Source organism: Xenopus laevis, chromosome 4S (genome assembly GCF_017654675.1).
Source record: "Xenopus laevis strain J_2021 chromosome 4S, Xenopus_laevis_v10.1, whole genome shotgun sequence".
Taxonomy (NCBI): domain Eukaryota; kingdom Metazoa; phylum Chordata; class Amphibia; order Anura; family Pipidae; genus Xenopus; species Xenopus laevis.
In genome coordinates this window covers 130,872,806-130,895,114 of record NC_054378.1, presented here as the reverse complement: position 1 = coordinate 130,895,114, position 22,309 = coordinate 130,872,806, and the positions used below count along the sequence as shown (strand labels likewise).

At 40.0% G+C, this 22,309-nt stretch overlaps 1 protein-coding gene across 1 annotated transcript in view; it reads left to right on the top strand.

Moving 5' to 3' along the window:
- LOC108704403 (sodium- and chloride-dependent GABA transporter 3-like) overlaps positions 1–22,309 on the top strand; it is an 88,858-nt gene that overhangs the window by 19,531 nt on the left and 47,018 nt on the right. Inside the window, exons 3-6 of the mRNA XM_018240934.2 lie at positions 2,247–2,381; positions 5,207–5,347; positions 6,859–6,949; positions 15,865–15,997. Coding sequence (XP_018096423.2) covers positions 2,247–2,381; positions 5,207–5,347; positions 6,859–6,949; positions 15,865–15,997 — 500 coding nt within the window. The remainder of the gene's footprint in view (positions 1–2,246; positions 2,382–5,206; positions 5,348–6,858; positions 6,950–15,864; positions 15,998–22,309) is intronic.

Sequence of the window (22,309 nt, the reverse complement as noted above, 5' to 3'; positions counted from 1 at the left end):
TCTAAAGCTGGTGGAGCAGGGGGGCTACTGACAAATATAAATGGCACAGGCTGGAGGCCTCAACCTTCGGCTTTATGTGGTTTTTATTAAAAACTCAAATGTGATGATGGTAAAGAACCACAGCACTTCTAAGAGCATTGAGTGAGAGCTGCAAGTTGTCCTTTATTTAAAGTGAGAGTAAGAATCCTGATGCCAAGGCAACAAGTAAAACATCTACTGACCTCTATGGAGGCCTCACTGTATGTCCAACATCTTATTTAACTTCAGTCTTCACTTTAAATCCCTACAAATCTCCACAATTGGGTTCATTTACAAATGTCAGGCTCCCCCACTCTGTTTTATTCATTTCTGGAGGCAAGTGTAATATCAGAGTCCCTTGAAAGTAGCACTAGAGTTCAGGGTCGGACTGGGGGGCCCAACAGGGCTGCTGTCCAAGGCCCCCCCCTCTGGGTCCCCAGCCCCCACTGCCGTGCCCTATAAAAATCACGGATCTGGGCCGGTGGGGCCCACAATGGCTGGGGGCCCACTGGGTTTTTTCCCGGTGTCCCGCCAGTCCAGTCTGACCCTGTCAGAGGTAATAGATAGTAAATCTGCCATGTTTCACTTTGCCGAAAAATTCACAAAACTGCAAAATAATTGGGGAAAAGCAAAAAATTTGCTATGCATTGAAGTCAATAGGTGTGAAAATCTTATAAACGTTTGACAGTTTTTTTTTCACTGCAAATGCATTAAAGTCAATGAGTGTTTTTCTTGTGGCGACTTTTTTGTATCAGAGTTTCTTGGTCCAAATGCATTAAAGTCAATGGGATTTATTTTCTTATGGGCCACACTTTTGTCTTGTTGACTTTTTTGTGGCGGATTTATGCTGCAGTTTCACAAAAGAAAATTTGCACATGGCAAAATGCATTGAGCGTTTGACTAGTTTTACCAAAGGCTCCTAAATGGGGCCCATGTTGTACAAATACACAACGTCACCCTTAGATTCCCAACAAACACATGGAGTTCATACATACACATACTCACACACGCCCCACACAAAGACATACACTCAGATACAAAAACACGCACGTATGCACACACACCTACAGATATAAATCCATTATCCAGAAAGCTCTGAATTACGGGAAGGCTGTCTCCCATAGACTTTATTTTAATCGAATAATTCAAAGTTTTAAAAAAAATCCTTTATCTCAGTAATGATAAAATAGTAGCTTGTACTTGATCCCAACTAAGATATAATTAATCCTTATTGGAGGCAAAACCAGCCTATTGGCTTTATTTAATGTTTATATGATTTTCTAGTAGACTTAAGGTATGAAGATCCAAATAACAGAAAGATCCATTTTCTGGAAAACCCCAGGTCTTGAGCATTCTGGATAATAGATCCTATACCTGTATGATATAATACACCGACACACACACCCACATGTTCACAGTCTCACTCAAACACAAGCATATACCATACCCCCCAGTTGTCCTGATTTAGGGGTACTGTCCATAGTCAGAGACCTCAGAGACAGTATGACCAATCAGATGAGTCAGAGGCGTGTCTGGGCTGAAGTGGACATGTGATCACGATTAAGGGGTGGGGCTGAATTTTTTTTTTTAACATTGGGAGGGATAATACATTGTCATATAGACAATTACACACACTAACACACTTACAGCTGAAGAGAGAGCTACATTCTACATTCTACATACCTCCCAACTGTCCCTTTTTCGGAGGGACAGTCCCTCTTTTGACAGCTCAACCCGCAGTCCCTCATTTGTACTGGAAAGTCCCTCTTTTCTCTGCACTGAACAACCAGAAAAAGAAACAAAGTTTCTCACTTAATTGGCTTTTAGCAGAGAGCCCAGAACAGCCAACAGGTGCAAATAAGATACTTTGTAACAATTTTGAGACACAAAAACACAGTTTAGATAAGGAGAAATATTTTCAAACTTTCATAACCTGCCAAATTTTGTAAAACAAACATGGTAATTAGGGGGTGTGGCCACAGAAAGGGGTGTGGTTAAAAAATTGCTGCGCTACGTGCGGGAAAAAATTTTTTGTCCTTCTTTTTACTTCCAAAATGTTGGGAGGTATGTATTATATACTGTATAAGTGGCAAGTTGGTAACACAACCAAATGCTCATGGGTAAAGAGAATAACAAGGAATTTGCTTAAATCTGTGTCGAAAAAAGTAATTTTAAACATCCCTTGTCTCTGATTATGTTGTAACCGTCTGTGCTTTGTTGTCATTCAGGAGCCTTCCTCATCCCTTATGTGATTTTCTTTATCTTCTGTGGAATCCCCATGTTCTTCCTTGAGACGGCCCTGGGCCAGTTTACAAGTGAAGGAGGAATCACGTGTTGGAGGAAGGTCTGTCCACTCTTTGAAGGTAGAGTATGAGTTTGATGTGGTTGAAATGCTGTAATGTTCATGGGGGATGTTCCCGGGGTCGTACTGGGCCGGCGAGACATCGGGGAAAAACCTGGTGGGCACCAAGCCTTTATGGGTTGCTATAGTAACATATTTAGAGTGATACAGTTGCACAACATCATGTTTTTAACTACAGAATGTTTGTATTATTTTAATGTTGAGATTATTTTTAAGATGCTATTTTTACATGTGCTGTATATGTTCAGTTTGAACTTGTGAGTAATGAGAGAGATATTTAAATGGCAGTTACGTTTCGAGATTGAACAATAAAAATTTTTTTATACTATATTTAAGACCTGAGAGTGCGGATCCTTTTGCTGGTTATTATTTGAATTTTGATACTGCACCCAGGCAATTTAAACCATTTTTCGTGAGTGCTGGCTACTCTATGGATTATATATATATATTTATTGATTTATCAGAGAGACCCCAAGGTCTGCCAACAAATTACCCAGAAACAGGAAAGTTTTGATGTTTTGCAGAAGGAAAATCGGTTAATGACTGGGCCACCTCTGGTTGGGTTTCACCATTTCTTTTTGCCACCACTGACACATAAACAACTAGAAATAAACTAGAAATTCCTACAGAAGGACAGTGGAGACATAACCTCTAATAGCAGCAGGCAAGTGTGATTATGATCAGTGAAGAGGCCTCAATATCGGTGTCAGTGGCAGTTGCTGAGGGTAAAACATATATATTGTGCAACTGCCAGAAAGAGGCTTCTTGTGCATTTTCTGGAGGTTGTTATAAGATTATCTGCACAAATTTTGGTAGGAAATGGAATACTCATATAAAATTATATTTCTCCCAATAATTTGTGTACATTATTATGCCAGCGATGTGATTCTGTAACATATTACTTGTGGGGTTTAATATTAACAAGCTAACGAGTAAATAAGAGTAAACAAGCACCTGGTTCCAAAAAGGGAACAGTAAATGGTTCAATAAGGACAGATGACAAGGTATGAGTGTGTGTTAGTGAATGAATTGGATAACCTGGATCATCCCTCGGTGGTTATTGTTTGTACATAATATTTCTAATATAATATAATAATAGTATGAGTGGCCAGTGGAACTATGTGCAGTGTATTGAGCTTATAAGAAATAAGGAGGAGACATTGAGAGACAATATATTTGTGTAAATGGCAGATTATTTTTGGGTAACAGACAAAGGCTGACTGCATATAAAAGATATTGGACTAAGATAATAGAATGACACCTGTCAGTCTTACAAATCACTTGGAAGGGCAACCAGACCCTTTTATCTTCAAGGGCAACTTCAAGCCCTGTCTGAAAAACATTTGTTCTTTCTTCTGTATCTGGGGAATTGTGCACATGTGAGTGTTATTTATCTAAAGAGGACGCTGGAATTCTGGGGAAAAAGCAATGATTAAGTAAATGAGCCCTATGATGTGTTTAGGGAGCACAGTGAAGTAGCACCCCATTTATAAATATACTGTTTAAAGGGATACTGTCATGGGAAAAAATTTTTTTTTCAAAATGAATCAGTTAATAGTGCTGCTCCAGCAGAATTCTGCACTGAAATCCATTTCTCAAAAGAGCAAACAGATTTTTTTATATTTCATTTTGAAATCTGACATGGGGCTAGACATATTGTCAATTTCCCAGCTGCCCCAAGTCATGTGACTTGTGCTCTGATAAACTTCAATCACTCTTTACTGCTGTACTGCAAGTTGGAGTGATATTCACCCCCCAGCAGCCTAACAACAGAACAATGGGAAGGTAACCAGATAGCAGCTCCCTAACACAAGATAACAGCTGCCTGGTAGATCTAAGAACAACACTCAATAGTAAAATCCAGGTCCCACTGAGGCACATTCAGTTACATTGAGAAGGAAAAACAGCAGTCTGCCAGAAAGCATTTCTCTCCTAAAGTGCAGGCACAAGTCACATAATCAGGGGCAGCTGGGAAATTGACAATATGTCTAGCCCCATGTCAGATTTTAAAATTAAATATAAAAAAATTTGTTTGCTCTTTTGAGAAATGGATTTCAGTGCAGAATTCTGCTGGAGCAACACTATTAACTGATTCATTTTTAAAAAAAATTTTTTTCCCATGACAGTATCCCTTTAACTCCATTTAAAAAGCAAAAAAATAAGAGCATTTACCCCAACTGTCTAATCCTTGAGACTCCAGCAAGAGGCGACATAACTACATGTTACTGGGCCCACAGTAAAATGATTGTAGGCAGTGGCACAATTATAGAAAAAGATCTCATGGATATGGGGTACAGGACAGGGTCATACTAGGGGAAGGCAGAAGAGACACGTGCATCACTTTGCACTTTGTATCTATTTATTATGCATGAGCACCCAGGCCTTGAATATAGGGTGTGCGGCTCATACACACCATTTGCTATATATATATATATATATATATATACTAAATATATATATACTAAATATATATATAAATGAATAGAAAATCTTTTTATTTTCATTTCGTGCACTAAACAGGGCAACATCTAAAACAGAGTAAAGTCTACATTCTCTTCACATTTAGCTCAATCATAATATCAGTAGTTTCCTGTAACCTTGACCAACAAGTAGGTGGCACTTCTGAGAAATGGGCATGTTAGGGCATGGCCTGTGTATAACAGAATGTAGGCTGGGGCAATCAGATGGACTTGACCTTGTATTTGCTGATAGTACTGAAGGATCCTGTGTTTTCACACATTTACTTTTAAAAAAAGGAACTTTATTCTGATGACAAATCTGTATCCAACCAGGAAGGTCACTATTACATTTTTCTGTTTTTTTCAGGTATTGGTTATGCTACTCAGGTGATTGAGGCCCATTTAAACGTCTATTACATCATTATTTTGGCCTGGGCTATTTTCTACCTGTTTAACTGCTTCTCTGCGGAGCTGCCCTGGGCAACGTGTGGACACAAATGGAATACAGGTATAGCTTTTCCATCCGTCCCCCCAGTTGTCTGTCCAGTAAATAAAAGCATCTAAACAGCAAACAGGGGTGTGTTAAAATAATTGAATTGGTTTATTAATGATTCCCACTTAACAGAAGTTAAAAGGCATGTAAAGGCAAAAAATCCAATATATACTTTCTTTAATGAAAAAGAAACCTATCTCCAATATACTTTAATTAAAACATGTGACATGAAACCTGACTGTATGCAATGAGATTCTCCCTTCATTTACTGCTGTGGATAGGAATTGTCAGACGGTCCCTAACTGCTCTGCAGGGAAACAATCATACTTATGAACAGCAGGGGGAGCCCCACTTTACTTCCCAATATTGATGTGCAGGTCGGGTTTTTCCCAAACCGCACCCGATCCGCACCCACCCTCCCTCTGCCCAAGCCCAACTTCCGGCTTCCCTTCATAGACCCGTGCTGACCTGCCCTACCAATGACGTCACAAAAGGGGTGGGGTGAGCAGGCACGGAGCTATAAAGCCAGAAGTCAGAAGCCGGCAGTTGAAGGTAGAGGGGAGAGCAGGAGGAAGAGTTTGATCCGGACCCGCCCGCCACCCACAAAGGGGGGTGCAGGGTCAGCCCAAACCTGACCGACCCGTGGGTAAACCCTCAAGCAGCTTTGTTTGTTTCCCTGTAGAGCAGTCGGCGACTGTGTAGAGATTTGTATTGGATTTTATTTTTGCCTTAACATCCCCTTGACTGTTTCCAACTCCAGCTGCAGGGACAAAGATTTAAACAGATTTAAACAGATAAACTGGGATTCTATTTGGAGGATTATTTTGCTGCAGCCACTGATTCTGCAGAGTTGGAGAAAGTTTATATTAAACAATACAAAAACTATAAAATCCACATTAGATCACATGACAACACAAGACCCAGTGCAGTCTGTATATTCTGATTATTATTCAGTCTTGTTGTATCGGCTTCTGGCAGATATTATTTGACTTGTGCTGTTTTGATCATTTATGACGATCCCTAAGCAGCCCAGATCACACTGAGCATGTGCACAGTCTTGGTCTTGCAAAGATGTATAACAAAGTTACAAGATGGTGACCCCCTGTGGCCAACTTTGAAAGCATAAATCAATTGTTTGATTAGGCTTGTGGTGCAGTAAGTTCATGTTTATTATACAAAATACAGCATTTCTAGCCTTATTCTATTTTACATTTTATTTCCCCTTTAAGCATTTGACCTTTAAGGTAAGAATATGTACCCCACACTTGTTTATGTCATATTTAGCTTATGACTAATCATTTACAATAGGTCATAATGCCCTAAGAATAAAATGGTTTGTGGGCATGATCTAGTGATTAGGGGTGAGTCTAATGTCATTGGGGTGTAGCCTTCAATCAGCAATGGCAGAGAGCAGTCATGGAAGAACTCAACAACTCCATTGGTTATCTGATCTGGTTAATCATTGTATCATACTAAGTTTCTTTGAAATTGGAGGCATTTAATGTTTCTTATCTTTATTTTTGCAGACAAATGTGTGGAATTTCAAAAACTTAACATAAGCAATGGGAGTCGGATATCATTTGTGAATGCCACTTCTCCGGTCATAGAATTCTGGGAGTGAGTATAGTAAAAAGGAATATTATATGTTACACAACTGTTGTATTTTCAGCTTGTTTCTATATGCACACATTGCATTGCAATTATTTATTTATACTGAGAGCTCAGTGAAAGCTGAGATTGAAAGCAATGAAACTAATTAGACAAATGGTAAGAAAGACATAGAAAGTGCCCACAGAATGGTGGAGAATGCGGTGCTAAATGCATCACTCCAGGCATATGTCTATGGAGATTCTCATTTATTCAGCTCATGATACACCGTATGTAGTACAGTTAAGTCTGAATCAAATGGAATTTTAGAGTTTTCTTAAAAACGTACCGGAGGTCAATAAATATGTGAGTTTGCTTTGTGCCATCACGTCGGCTCCTAAATAATCACCTAATGTTTAAAGGGGTTGTTCACCTTTGTAACACATGACAAATCTAACAGTTCACATGAATAGAACAAACTTTTCCATAGAAATAGTTAACAGAAAAAGTACAGTTCAAGAGATATTCACCTCAGAAGTGTCCCTGTACTAATCCTTCAGTTCCACACAGACCCTGTGCTGGGAGGGGGTCACTGACCCCCAAAAACACTACAGTGTTCACTTCCTCTTCCTTATATGACATCACACATTGTACTGGCAGCTAACTTAACTCCTATTGGCTATGTCTGCTGTCAATCTGCCACTGCTTCCTGTGCTGGGGAATTTGAGCAGCATTCAGGTACTGAAGAGAAACTGTTACAAGTTTGTGAGAGGGAGGGGGAGTGTGGGCTTGTACTGCAGAGACTTCAACTGTGCAGATGGGGGGATCAAGGTGCTTGGGATCTGGAGTTTTCTGGATAATGGATCTTTCCATAATTTGGATCTTCATACCTTAAGTCTACTAGAAAATCATATAAACATTAAATAAACCCAATAGGCTGGTTTTGCTTCCAATAAGGATTAATTATATCTTAGTTGGGATCAAGTACAAGGTACAGGTATGGCATCTGTTATACAGAATGCTTGCGACCTGGGGTCTTCCGGATAGCAGATCTTTCTGTAATTTGGATCTTAGTACTAGAAAATGGTGTAAACACTAAATAAAGCCAATAGGCTGGTTTTGCCTCCAATACGGATTAATTATATCTTAGTTGGGATCAAGCACAAGCTACTGTTTTATTATTACACAGGAAAAAAAAATCATTTTTAAAAATTTGAATTATTGGATTATAAGGGCTACTATGGGAGATGACACTTGTACTTTCCAGAAATATATTATTTTTTTTCTGGTATAGATCCCTATATCATGAAAAATATAACTTTTTAATTTTTTGGTATTTAGAGCTCTAAATCTTGTTCCAGAAGTGGAACACTTAAAAAAGGTATCGTTTTCCTAGGTAAATTACCGCCCCCCCCCCCCGGGAGAGCGCGCAAAATGTTCAAAAAACCTACCTGCCCTCATCACTGCTCTGCCTGTCACTTAGGGCTGCCACCTCACCCTTTTAAAACCAAACACATATGAAATCCACAGGCTGCATGGCTAATTAGCAATTCATTTAGATGCATGATACATGGCTGCACAGAAATCAGTTCAGTCTGCAGCATCTAAATGAGTTGCTAATTAGCCATGCAGCCTGTGGATTTCATATGTGTTTGGTTTTAAAAGGGTGAGGTGGCAGCCCTACTGTCCCTGCTAGATGTGTAAGTTACATACGTTTCTAAGCAAGTCAGTGCTGGTTTTGTTGCAATTTTGTAAATAACTGACATTATGCTTAATGCCAAAGGTTGCCAAACAATGTTGCTCCTTCCTTTTCTGCAGTATTTGTCTGCATGGCTGTGTGATTGTTTGTTGCAAGGCAGGTTTGTTTATATGCTGCGTCTGTTAACCTCTGCCATTACAATTGAGTAATCAACCAATGACCATTCAAATTATGTGACTGGTTACAGTTCACAAGCACCCAATAAATTACTAGGAGGAGGGCAGTATCAACATCCAATAGGAAACAAGTAAGGGCAAAGCCTGGGCATGATGATGTCATCATATAGGAAGTTCTTGGTGTGTCAGGTTCAAAATAGGCCACTCCCATCACTTCAGAAAACTGATCAGAGAGACAGGAGAAGGGCTGAGTTAATAGGTATAAAAATTAGCTTTTACAATGGCATTTTTACTTTTTGTTATGGAAAATGGTTTTTCTAACACATTGAGAGCATTGTTAGTGGTTTCATAAGATTTGTACATTGAAGGTGAACAACCCCTTTAAGGAATGTCTTTAGCGCTGTTTCTGGGACTATTCTACAATGGACTTATAAAGTGCCACATCTATTGACTGATCCAGAGACACATTTTAAGAAGTGAGTTTGAATGAACTTTCTGGAGATCAGGTGGGTTTGGGTTGACTGTTTTCCCCATAGCAGGTTGATTAGCCGCCAGTCCCTCCAACCTTCTCCCACCTTGTCACAGCCTCACTTTCCTGACTGCTGATTCTGCATTTTGATTTCCGGCACTGGTGTTACAGAGGGGCAGACTATAGAAATCATAGCAGAAAGCTTGAGATGTGTGAGTTAAGGTCTGTGCAGGTCAAGAATGTTTCAATCCACTCATCACTTATCTGAGTATGTAGATAACACCTGGGCAGGTGAAATGTAGCTGTAAATGTACATTATATCTCAACTCAGTGTTGGACTGGCTCACTGGGATACCAGGCCCAGGTGTCAGTGGCCCCTCCTGCTGATGAGCATTTGGCCTATTTCATGGCCATTCCCTATTTCTATAAGAACAAAGAGGCTAAATAGATGGAATAATAGATTAAAGTCTGTAAAGAAAAGAGACTAGGAGAATAGAGGTTGAGTGAGGAGAGGAAAAATAACAATACTGAGAGTGGGATCTGGGTCTAAGTTTTTGGATGGGCCCTGGTCTAAGGTTCTTGGATGGGCCCTGGTCTAAGGTTTTTGGGTGGGCCCTTGGTGTCCCAGTTTGACACTGTCAGTACCTAGGGGTGTTGCTAGAGCACCACAGACCCTTGTGGAAATTTTGCCCATGGCCTCTCTTTTTTGCCCCAAAATACTAATGTCCTATTGACTACTAGTTTCTTAATTCCTTCCCTACATCCTTACTGCACTTATACCTCTCATGCTGTACATATGTGACTGTGTGTTGCCTCTCTCAGACTAGACACCTGCATGGATCTGGTTTTTAAAACCTGCCCCCAAGCCTGACCCGGACTGATTACCCACCTTCACAGCCCCATGGATTTTCATCCTACCCATTTCCTGCATTGTTTTCTTCTCCGACCGGAAGCGAAGTCATATTGAGAGGAAGTGGTGTCATATTGACAGGAAATGGTGTCATATTGACAGGAAGTGATGTCATATTGTCAGGAAGTGGTGTCATATTGACAGGAAGTGATGTCATGTTGAAAGGAAGTGATGTCATATTGACAGGAAGTGACATCAAACCAGTCATTTTTTCAAGTTGCGTACATATCAGCACCCTCTGTTTGTAACACCTCTAATGCACGCTGCTTGCACTTACTGAAGGGATAATACTCCAATTATTATGTATCTTACCTTAAGTAAAAGGCTTTCAAACAGCAAAGAGAGCACCAGTAACTGTTACTGTTATATACGCTGTTTCGTTGCCTTCTGATTGGCATGAAATATCTGCTGGTTGTACAACTTGCCATTGGCCAGTCTTTCAATTAAAATAAAAAATTCAGTTACAGATCCCAGAAAGCTAGAAAACAATCGCATGTTTTTTTTTCATTGAAGTGTGTTCCTTATTATACATGTGCCTCGTAGCTCAGTGAAATGATTATATTGGATTTTGTTTTCTGCTGCTAAATACTGGGGAAATGGAATCTGCTTTCATTCGCTCTTCTACATAAACAAACCTCTTGATAAGCCTCCAATTAGATGGAGCAGTTGCTGAATGAGCAAATATGTGTCACAGACGGGGAAAAAACAAGCCGATCTGTCAGAAGTGCAACAGGAATAAAGGGATTTATTAAGCAAAATGTTGGGTTCCGTTAGCTGCACAATTGCGCTCTCTGCATTAGCCCCCTGGACTTGCTCATGCCTTAAAAGGTAAGCGCTGGGGACAGAGGGGGCGCGGGCATCACAGGAGCCGCCTCAGGTGGCAAGTGACAAAGAATTGCCCCTGGCCATTTTATAACATACTAAAAGTTAACTTCAAGGGGTGAACCACCCCTTTAAGCCTTAAAGGAACAGTAAAAACACCAAAACATTAAAATGTTTTAAAGAAATAAAAATGCAGTGTACTTTTGTCCTGCACTTGTAAAACTAGTGTATTTGCTACAGAAAATCTACTATAATTGATAGTATCCTGTGCTTGAATGGCTGCCCCATGGCTACACAGCAGCTTGTTTATATAAACTATAGTAGTACTTATCTGTTATCTACTGTGTATCCTGTGCTTGAATAGCTGCCCCCATGGCTACACAGCAGCTTGTTTATATAAACTATAGTAGTACTTATCTGTTATCTACTGTGTATCCTGTGCTTGAATGGCTGCCCCCATGGCTACACAGCAGCTTGTTTATATAAACTATAGTAGTACTTATCTGTTATCTACTGTGTATCCTGTGCTTGAATGGCTGCCCCCATGGCTACACAGCAGCTTGTTTATATAAACTATAGTAGTACTTATCTGTTATCTACTGTGTATCCTGTGCTTGAATAGCTGCCCCCATGGCTACACAGCAGCTTGTTTATATAAACTATAGTAGTACTTATCTGTTATCTACTGTGTATCCTGTGCTTGAATGGCTGCCCCCATGGCTACACAGCAGCTTGTTTATATAAACTATAGTAGTACTTATCTGTTATCTACTGTGTATCCTGTGCTTGAATGGCTGCCCCCATGGCTACACAGCAGTCCACTATTTGGGATTCGGCTGAATCCCCGAATCCTTCATGAAAGATTTGGTCGAATACCGAACCAAATCTGAATTCTAATTTGCATACGCAAATTAAGGGTTTGATAAGGAAAATGTGAACAAAATTTTTTTACTGTTTTGTTTTGGGACAAAAAGTCACATGATTTCCCTTCCCTAGTTTTGCATATGCAAATTAGGATTCTGATTTGGTTCGGCCAGGCACAAGAATTCTGCCGATTCCTGCTGAAAAAGACTGAATCCTTGCCGAATCTCGATCCGAATCCTGGATTCGGTGCATCCATATTTTTTGGTGTTACTGTTCCATTAAGGTCGGTTTCTAGAGCAGTGATCCCCAACCAGTCACTGTGGTACAACATGTTCCCCAACCCCTTGGCTGTTGCTCCCAGTGGCCTCAGAGCAGGGGCTTATTTTTGAATTCCAGGCTTGGAGGCAAGTTTTGATGCATAAAATCCAACTGTACTGCTAAACGGAACCTCCTCTGTGCTGCCAGTCCACATAGGGTGTATGAAATAGACAATCACAGACCTTTTTCATGCCTGTGTTGCTCCCTTTTTCTTTTTTTAAATTAAATGTGGCTTATGGGTAAAAGGAATTATTTATTCTCTCCAAATCTCATCCTAATGTACAAACCAATGCTTCAGACCTCCCTTGTAAACCACTGGGTTAATCATTGAGTTATAGTCAACTGGAAACAGAATAAAATATCCTGCCTGGAGTTGAACCAGGGACCTGGTGTTTTTGGGTTGTCTGACTTACCAGTGTTCTATATGAGCAGACAGTGCTGTCCCTGGTTCAATGCCATTGCTATACGTGTAACTATAAGTAGGGCAGGGCTTTGTTCAGCTGTTATATCTGGCCCATCTGGTCCCATGTGATCAGTATATAAGCCATTAGGCTGCCTATAAAGACCCCTGCTCTGCACTGAATCATTGGCCAATAAAGGTTCTGTTTACTGGTTCCTGGTGTGATTATTATTGATATCTGTGTTTGACCCTCTGCCTGATTGATATTTCTCTGCCTGTCCTGACCCTTGCATGTGACCTCGATTATGCTTCTGTTCCGGATTTGGTACCTTATTGTCTGATCCTTTTTATTGACCCACTCGTCCATTGCATCCGCTTCTTGTCCTCCGTTCCAACCACGTGCTGTTCCTTTACTCGCCCAGAACTCTCCCCCTGGTCCTCTCACACTAAGACCTGGTGGCATCTGAGTTGCTGAAGGCTCCTCCCGAGGCCAAAGGTGGAAGACTGAGCCACAACCGGGACCTTGGGGTTTGTTCTGGGTTTGGGATACCAATCATTACACAGGACAGCCATTTAGAGGTCAAAAGGTAGAACTGTAAAGGACCACACCTGATATTTTTTAACCAGGTACAGAGATAGGTTCAGTGGTGAGACCCTCTACTAGAGCTGTTCAGCTGGGGAGGGAGATCTTTGAAGGGACATGGGGTCAGTGGTCTTTTGGTTTTCCTTTTATCATCCCTGGGGCCCGGAAAAGCCATGTTTGAAGTCAGAAGCTGTATCTCCTTTCTGGGAGGCAGATGCCTATATTGCACCTATCACACCCTGGTGACAACCCCTTTTATTTAGATGCCCGTGCCATACATAGACTGCATTTACACCTACATTATATGCGACTCACAGGGGGGCATTTACCCCACCTCTCCAAGTTGAATTCTACATTTGCCCCAGATCCATTGTTTCTCTAAGCAGAACCTTAGAATATGTGGGTTAGTTATTTCTGTGTTCCACCAGTTTGTTGCTGTAATAAATGAAAACCTTTTCCATGTAGCAAATGTGTGCCGACGAGTAGGAGAACAATATCTGTTACTCGGTTACGCTCGGCCTATTGTAGGTGTGTAGGTGGCACGGATTCTGTCGAGGAACATGTTTTGAAACTGAAAATGAAAAACACAGCAGAGCATTTCCCCAGGAGAAATTACTGAGCTTGAAGCCTCTGAGAACAACATAGCGGAGATATTTGGGAACAGAACTCTCCAGGCTCAGAGAACAAGACCAACATGGCTCTCAGAACCCACCAGAACCTACTGGCTTGGTCTTGTTTCACTGGTCAGTCTGAAGGTGCAGTGATGGCTCAGAAGACATGAGGATTGTGTTTTACCAGATTAGTGAAGTTACTAAACATCAGCCTCAGCCACGTGGTGCATCGCAGCACTAGATTTTGGAACCTGCCCAATCAATGAACCAACTATTATCTGTAATTTGCAGAGATGTCCGGCATGAGGTTAAAATTGCTCCAGCTCTAATCACTTTTAGGAACCAATCAGCAGGTAGCATTTAATAGTAAAAGCAAGTATTCTATTGGCTGCTGTAATTTAGTACACTTGGGCAAACGTTGTGCCTTTTTGGGGCTTGGGCATGGAGCAGGTTAATTGTCAGTGTCGGACTCGGCTAACGGGATACCAGGAAAACTCCCGATGGGTCCAAGTGTCAATGGGCCTCTTGCTGCTAAACATTTGGCCTACTTTATGGTCATTCCCTATTTATTCATGAGAAAAAGAGGCTTAATAATGGAAGAATAGAGTATATTATATAGAGACTAGGAGAATAAAGAGGTTGAGTGAGGAGAGGAGTTTGGAAAGTGGGCCCCATGGACTAAGGTTTTCTGGTGGGCCCCTGGTATCCCAGTCCGACACTGTTATTTGTACTGTGGATATAAAGGAGAGAACCTGTTACTGTAAATGAAAAATATTCGTTATGATTCTGTGTAACAATGTAGTGCCTAATATCAGTGGTAACCATCAGTTATTGTGTAAAGAATGCCTGTTCTTAGTACTGTGTGTGTTGCAAAAAGATTAGCGTTGTTATACTTATGTTCATTTTAAAAGGTACAGATACAGAATCTGTTATCCAGAAACCTGTCTCCCATAGACTCCATTTTAATGAAATAATTAAAATTGTTAAAAACTGATTTCCTTTTTCTGTGTAATAATAAAACAGTCGCTTGTACTTGATCCCAACTAAGATATAATTAATCCTTATTGGAGGCAAAACCAGCCTATTGGGTTTAATGTTGAAACGTATGACAACGTATGGAGATCCTATTTACAGAAAAATCTGGAAAACCCCAGGTCCCGAGCATTCTGGATAACAGGTCTCATACCTGTAGTAACTTAATTCTGATATCTATGGCACTGATAATTAATAATGCTAATTCTGTATGTTGTGTGGAATGTACAGTATGGACCAGACTTTGATATATTGGTATGGGACCTGTTATCCAGAATGCTTGAAATCTGTGGTTTTACGATAATGGATCTTTCTGTACTATGCTTTAAAAAAACTTGAATTTTTCAAGATTTATTAACGTTCGATGCAGCAAAAAGTCAAATTTCTAAAACCCGCCATCTCAGACCTGCCGAGGTTGTATATAAGTCAATGGGAGAGGTCCCTATACTATTTTAAAGTTTCTGTGGTCTGCACTGGAATTAGCCCGAAAACTGGACCTTTTTGGGCCAAAATCCCAAAAATTTAGGCTTTTGAGGTAGAAAAAAAATCTAAGAAAAATGGTACGATTTGAGTTTTTGCTTGATTTTATCGACTTTTTACCCGAATCGATTAAATTGAGCTTTTTTTTAATAATAAATAAGGTCAAATCTGTTATTTAAATAATCAGAAAAAATCAGTAAATAACCCCCCCCCATAAACCCAATTGGCTGGTTTTGCTTCCAATAAGGATTAATTATATCTTAGTTGGGATCAAAATTAGGGAAAACTTCAAATCAGGGGATGTAAAATTGAGGTTTCATTGTACACAGAGAAAGGAAACTATTTTTAACATTTTGGATTATTTGGATAAAATGGAGTCTATGGGACGCGGCCTTTCCATAATTCAGAGTTTTCTGGATAATGGGTTTTTGGATAACAGATCCCATACCTTAGGAAAATACAATCAGGTTTCTCATGAAATTAGAGATCTGTGTACATCAGATTCATGAACAAAGTCACGTCTTATCACCAATCCATATTATATGTCTCATTCTCTATAATGTGATCTTCATCTTCTACAGACGGAGAGTTTTGGCCATATCGGATGGAATCGAGCACATCGGGGATCTCCGCTGGGAATTAGCTCTCTGTCTCCTGGGAGCCTGGACTGTTTGCTATTTCTGCATTTGGAAAGGGACAAAATCCACAGGAAAGGTCAGATTCAGCTTTACATATGTATCTACATTTACTAAAATTTAGAATTTATTTTCCAAATCATATTTTTTCTCCAAAAAATCATGGGCTTTTTTTATTTCTCTAAAACTCAAGAAAATTGAGATGAATTAAATCTAAAAACCATGAAAACCTCTAATACAAAAAGGCACCAAGTAAAAACTGTTGAGGTCCCATAGAAGTCAGTGGGACTTCCACTGATCCTATTGGACCATTTTTAATCAATTCAGAGTTTTAGAGGTTTTCCAAAAATTTTTTTCTCTAGCAGGGGCATAACTACAGAGGAGACAGACCCTGCGGCTGCAGGAGGAGCCAGGAGGTATAGGGGTCACCATGAGGCCCTAATTAATGAGAGATTACAATATATACCGGTAACCTCTGGATATTTTGGGGGGCCCTAAATTGAGTTTGCTGTGGGGCCCAGTAACATCTAGTTACGTCACTGTATCTTTTGTAATTTTCTGAGAGGTATAAGAGGGTTTTGTATATTTAGAGTATCATTCTGCATTTTTTTCAGTTTTCAATTTTTGGGGGTTATTTATCAAAATTCGAATTTTTCTGTTTTGAATAAAAAAAGTCAGACCAAACTAGAATCCACAATTGGCCCTTATTTATCGATAAAAAAAAAACTCGAAAAAATCTGATCTGGGTAAAACCCAAACTTTTTCGGATAGTCACACCAAAAAATCTTTTTCAGCTTTGACGCCAGAAAAGTTTCATTAAAAGAGGCCAGTTTGGAAAAATCTGTAAAATCTACAAACCTCGACACTAATTACTTTTGGGTGAAATTAAGAACAATTTGCGAGGAATTCTGATCTTTAAGGGATAAGTAAAGCTTTAAAATAAGTGAATATAAAAATTGTTGCTATTATAAGAATATTTGCAATATACTAATGATGTGCTGGCCAGATACTCCCTTTCTGGGTTGCGGGCGGGTGCGGGTTGAGCTCTCCCTGTCCACGACCTTACAAATGTCAGCTGCTGACTTCCGGGTTGAACTTTTATAGACGCGCACTTGCTCGCCCTGCCCCTTTTGTGACGTCATTGGCGGGGCGGCGTGGGTTATATTATAGAGACTTCTGCACTGAAAGCTATTTTTCAAAAGAGCAAACAGATTTTTTTATATTTCATTTTGAAATCTGACATGGGGCTAGACATATTGTCAGTTTCCCAGCTGCCCCCAGTCATGTGACTTGTGCTCTGATAAACGTCAGTCACTCTTTACTTCTGTACTGCAAGTTGGAGGGATATCACCCATCCCTTCCCCCCAGCAGTCCATCAGCAGAAGAATGGGAGGGTAACCAGATAACAGCTCCCTGGTAGATATAAGAACAACACTCAATAGTAAAAATCCAAGTCCCACTGCGACTCCTTCAGTTACATTGAGTAGGAAAAACAACAGCCTGTCAGAAAGCAGTTCCATAGTACATCACTGGCTCTTTCTGAAAGCACATGCCAAAGCAAGATGACCTGAGAAGGCGCCTACACACAAAAGGGAGTTATATATCAAAATCCAAATGTATCTCATTATTTTCTGAAATATACCAAAAACCGCACAGGTTATTTTCCCTTATTTATCAATACATTTTCCCAAATAACTCCAGTGCAGGAAAAATTTTGAAAAAAAAGTGAAGATCGTACGAAAATGTGAATCATCTGAATTTTTCTAATTTTTTCACCTGAAAAATCAGATTTTTTCAGATTCTTGCCCTAAAACCACAAAATCTTCGGATTTTTGCACAAAACCCATAGCAGATCAGGATATCTTCAGGACTTCTCCCATTGACTTACATACAACCTCGGCAGATCTGAGATGCTGGATTTTCAGATTCAAACTTTTTCCATCCCCGGCGTATAATAAATCCTGAAAATTTTTTTTTTTTTTCTTTTTACAAAAAATTTTGATTTTATAGATAAAAAAAAAAACCTCTAATTTTTTTTGAGTTTTCGGCATTCGGGCCTTAATAAATAACCCCTGAATATTACAACTAAAAAATACACATGTTGGGTTGGGAATCAAATTTTACATGGTTAAGTGAATTATTTGCAGTATAAACGGTGTAATTTAGAAATAAAAACTACATCATAAAATAATGACAGAATCCCTTTAACATCACATGTATCCCTTAATATCTTGGAATTAAAAGTAAATAAATAATAAATGTACATTACAGAAGTGCTTAGAATAGCCCCCTCATCAATTTTACATTCACTTATTTTAAAGGTTTACTTATCCTTTAACTATTGAGTGTATCACAAATCACCGCAGTTGTGCTGTGTTATTCCATAACAGCCATGGTTTGACATCTTCTTCCAATATTAAATCTCAAAAAACAGTTTTCCACTTGGGATAACAGAATCCTGGAAGCAATTAACATTTCACAAGGACAATAATAGAGAAATTCCTTGGGATATTCAGTTTATGGTAAAATAAATAGGACTGGAGAATTCCGTGCCACAGTGTTACCTGCAGTTCACATCATTAAGCTGCAAATATAACATTGATATATAAATATAAATCTATACAATATGGCCTTAGTTTGCAAAATACATTTAATTAGACTTGCTTATTGTTCTCGTAGAAGATTGAACAGCACCACCAACTCTTCAACTAGTTACAAAGCCTTTACTAATACTTTTGTGGCAACACCGCAACGTTTCAGGCCATGTGTCCTACTTGATAAAAGGCGCATGGCCTGAAACGTTGCGGTGTTGCCCACTAAAGTATTAATAAAGGCTTTGTAACTAGTTGAAGAGTTGGTGGTGCTGTTCAATCTTCTACTACACAGTAGATCTAAATCTGGGACCAGATGAAGTCCTATTTGAGGTGCAGCATTTGGACATGGTCCCCTTTAGCTTATTCTGAGAATGTCGACATATGAAAACATTGCTCAACCATTTAGCCATAGTGTCAAGATTATCCAGGACATGATAGAAATGTCTCCTAAGGTTAGGGTTGCCACCTTTAGCCACGCTCAACTCTGGGCAGAGGGGTGACATTGATGGGCGGACCAATGATTTATCAAGGGCGGGTGATGATGTCAGGGGCGTATTTAATGCCATCTCTGTGTCAATCTCAGGGAATCCTGCCCATCAAATTAGGAAAACCTGGCAGGCAGTTTAAACCCAAACAGCCCTTCCAAAAACTTGGTCAAAACCAGATAGATGGCAACCCTACCTTAGGCTTCCAGTAGTATTTAGGAGAACAAACGCATTTCCCCCAAATCTGTCCTTAGCCTATAATTTGGGTAAACACAGACTCTGAGCCCCCTACTGCCTGCTCCATAGCTTTCCAACTCATGATCTACAGCAGGAATCCCCAACCTTTTAAAGCAGTGAGCAACATTCAGAAGTAAAAGGAGTTGGGGAGCAACACTAGCATGAAAAATGTTCTTGGGGTGCCAAATAAGGGCTGTGATTGGCCATTTGGTAGCCCCTATGTGGATTGTCAACCTACATTGAGGCTTTGTTTGGCATTATGCCTGGTTTTTATACAACCAAAACTTGCCTCCAAGTCTGGAATTCAAAAATAAGCACCTGCTTTGAGGCCACTGAGAGCAACATCCAAGGGGTTGGAGAGCAACATGTTACTCACGAGCTACTGGTTGGGGATCACTGAACTAGAGAGAAGAATGGCCCTGTAAATAAAGTCCTGTGGTTTTGTTTGATTGGAATGATGGGTTTGTTTGCCCTGATATCTTGTTATTTAGTTTTGCATATTTGTGATGGGGTGCGGAGGGTGGAGTAGATGCAAATACAAGTAAATTGTCATATGAAAAGCTTTAGTAAGAGAGAATTAGAATACATTTACATAATAAGATTCTAATGCAATCAGGATGCAGTTAAACCTAAATAATGTATTATTTTTATAAGAAGCCTGGCTGTACAAAGGGCATTCCATTAAATTCTTTGCTATAAGGAACAAAATCTTGATATATTTTATGTTTTCCAGTAAAATTATTATTAACTCTTGATGTACTAGTGGGGTGGAATAAAGGCCCAACACCATGTGAAAGCATATGTATGTCATACACAGTTAATATGTTGGTTCTCTATAAATACATGTTAATAAAAGGTGCCGTTTATTCTGCACTCTGTGGGTTCTCGTGCTGCCGTATACGAGGCCAACGGTAGAAGATATGAAATTAACTGAGTTTAATAAAGGAATGTGACCGAGTGGGGATTAGAATAGAAATTTGCAATAAAGCGCTAAGTTTTACTGTGTTTTCTTTTTAAATAGTGTATAGGAAAAAGTAAATATGAGAGAAAAAGTACCAAGATATGAATCAAGTGGAGAAAAGGGCAAGTCATTAATGTCTGATTAAATCCAACGCTGTGTGAAATGTATGTATGTATAACTTTATTTGTAAAGTGCTGTAAAGGAGCCACGGGGCTGTACATAAAAGTACAATATAGAGAAAAGTACATTACAAACAGGGAAGACAAGTCACACAATAAATATACACAGTACACAGAGCACATATAAGGACTCACATATAAGGACTCACATATAAGGACTCACATATAAGGACTCACATATAAGGACTCACATATAAGGACTCACATATAAGGACTCACATATAAGGACTCACATATAAGGACTCACATATAAGGACTCACATATAAGGACTCACATATAAGGACACACTGGGAAGGAGGTCCCTGTCCTGTAGAGCTTACAGTTGGGTGGGTGAACTAGACTGATGTTCTAGTGCTCCAAAAGGTAGACTCTTCTTGAAGGGATTGAGAAAGCACTCGTTACGGAGGAATTTGGGGAATTTGGGGATGGAATTCCAGAGATAAGGGGCAGCAAGACAGAAAGGTTTGAGACAAGAGGTGGCAGTGGATGTGGATGGATGGAAGAGAAGGTGACTCTCAGAGGAGAGGAGGAGATGGCCAGGAACATATAGGGGAAATTTCACTAAGAGCCGAAGTTGCGCCAGCGACAGCTTCGCCGCACTTCGCCAGGCGTAGTTTCGCCAGCGCTACGCAAATTCACTAAAATCCGAAGTTGCGCTCAGGGAGGCGAACGGTAGCGAATTTGCGCTAGCATTAATTCGTCAAGCAAAGCGAAGTTAGCGATGCCTAATTTGCATACGGTGCCAAGTTAAAGTACAATGGACGTATATGTAGCAGCAAATACATTACATTACACAAGCCTGGGAAACCTTCATTAAATAAAATACAGTTGTTATTTTGCCCTATACATGTGCCCACTGTATAGTTTAGGTGCCATATGCTAGGAAATGTAGGGGGGAAAGAGGATACCCCCAAAAAAAATTCTTTTTCAGCCTATCACCCTTAAAAAAGGAAAAGACGCCAGCGTTTTTTGGGACTTAGAAAAAATGTCAATTTTTTTTGAAGCAATCCCTATCTACTCTATTGCACTGGTCTGAGGTGGCGAAAGCAATTCTGGCGCAAGAGGTAACGTCCAGTAGAATGCGTAAGTTAGTGAATTAGCGTAGTTACGTCCTATCGCCATAGCGCAACTTCGCCTGGAGTAAGGGTGCGAAGTAGCGCTAGAGTAGGTCCACTTCGCTAGCGAATTTACGCTACCGTTAGCCGCTTCACACTTTAGTGAATTTGCCCCATAGTGAGACAAGAGAAGAAATGTAGTGAGGAGCAGAGGAGTGAATGGCTTTGAATGTTAGTAGGAGTTTATATGTTTTCATCTGCTTAATAGGCAGCCATATTAATGATTTGAATAGGTTCCATCATAGTAGAGAGCAGGAGGATCCTGGTAGCAGAGCTTAAGATTGATTGGAGGGGAGAGAGATGTGAGTGAGGAAGACCGGTTATTACGAGATTGCAATAGTCTAAACAGGATAAGGGCATGGATTTGTGCTTTGGCTATTGTTTGTGAAAGAAAGGGGCATATGTTAGCTATATAGTGGAGGAAGAAGCAACACGTTTTGGTAGTATTACTATTAGGATTCAATAAGGAGAGGGAGCGGTCAAAGATGACCCCCAAGCAGGGTTAATGGTCATGCCATCAATAGTAATGGTGAAAGGAAGAGAGAGGCTGGGTTTGGGTGGAAAGACCATGAGCTCAGTTTTGGCCAAGTTGAGCTTAAGGTGGCGTTGGTTCATCCAGGAAGAGAGAGCTACTAGGCAGTCTGTGATCTGAACGTCAACAGTTAGTGAAGGTTGTCTAATTATATCTGGATGTGGTGATACTTAAGGCCAAATGAAGATACAAGGTCTCCTAAAGAGAAACTGTACAAGGAAACAACAGAGGATCAAGTTCAGAACCCTGACACCCCTCCAAACTAAGATGAAAGGGGGTATAGGATT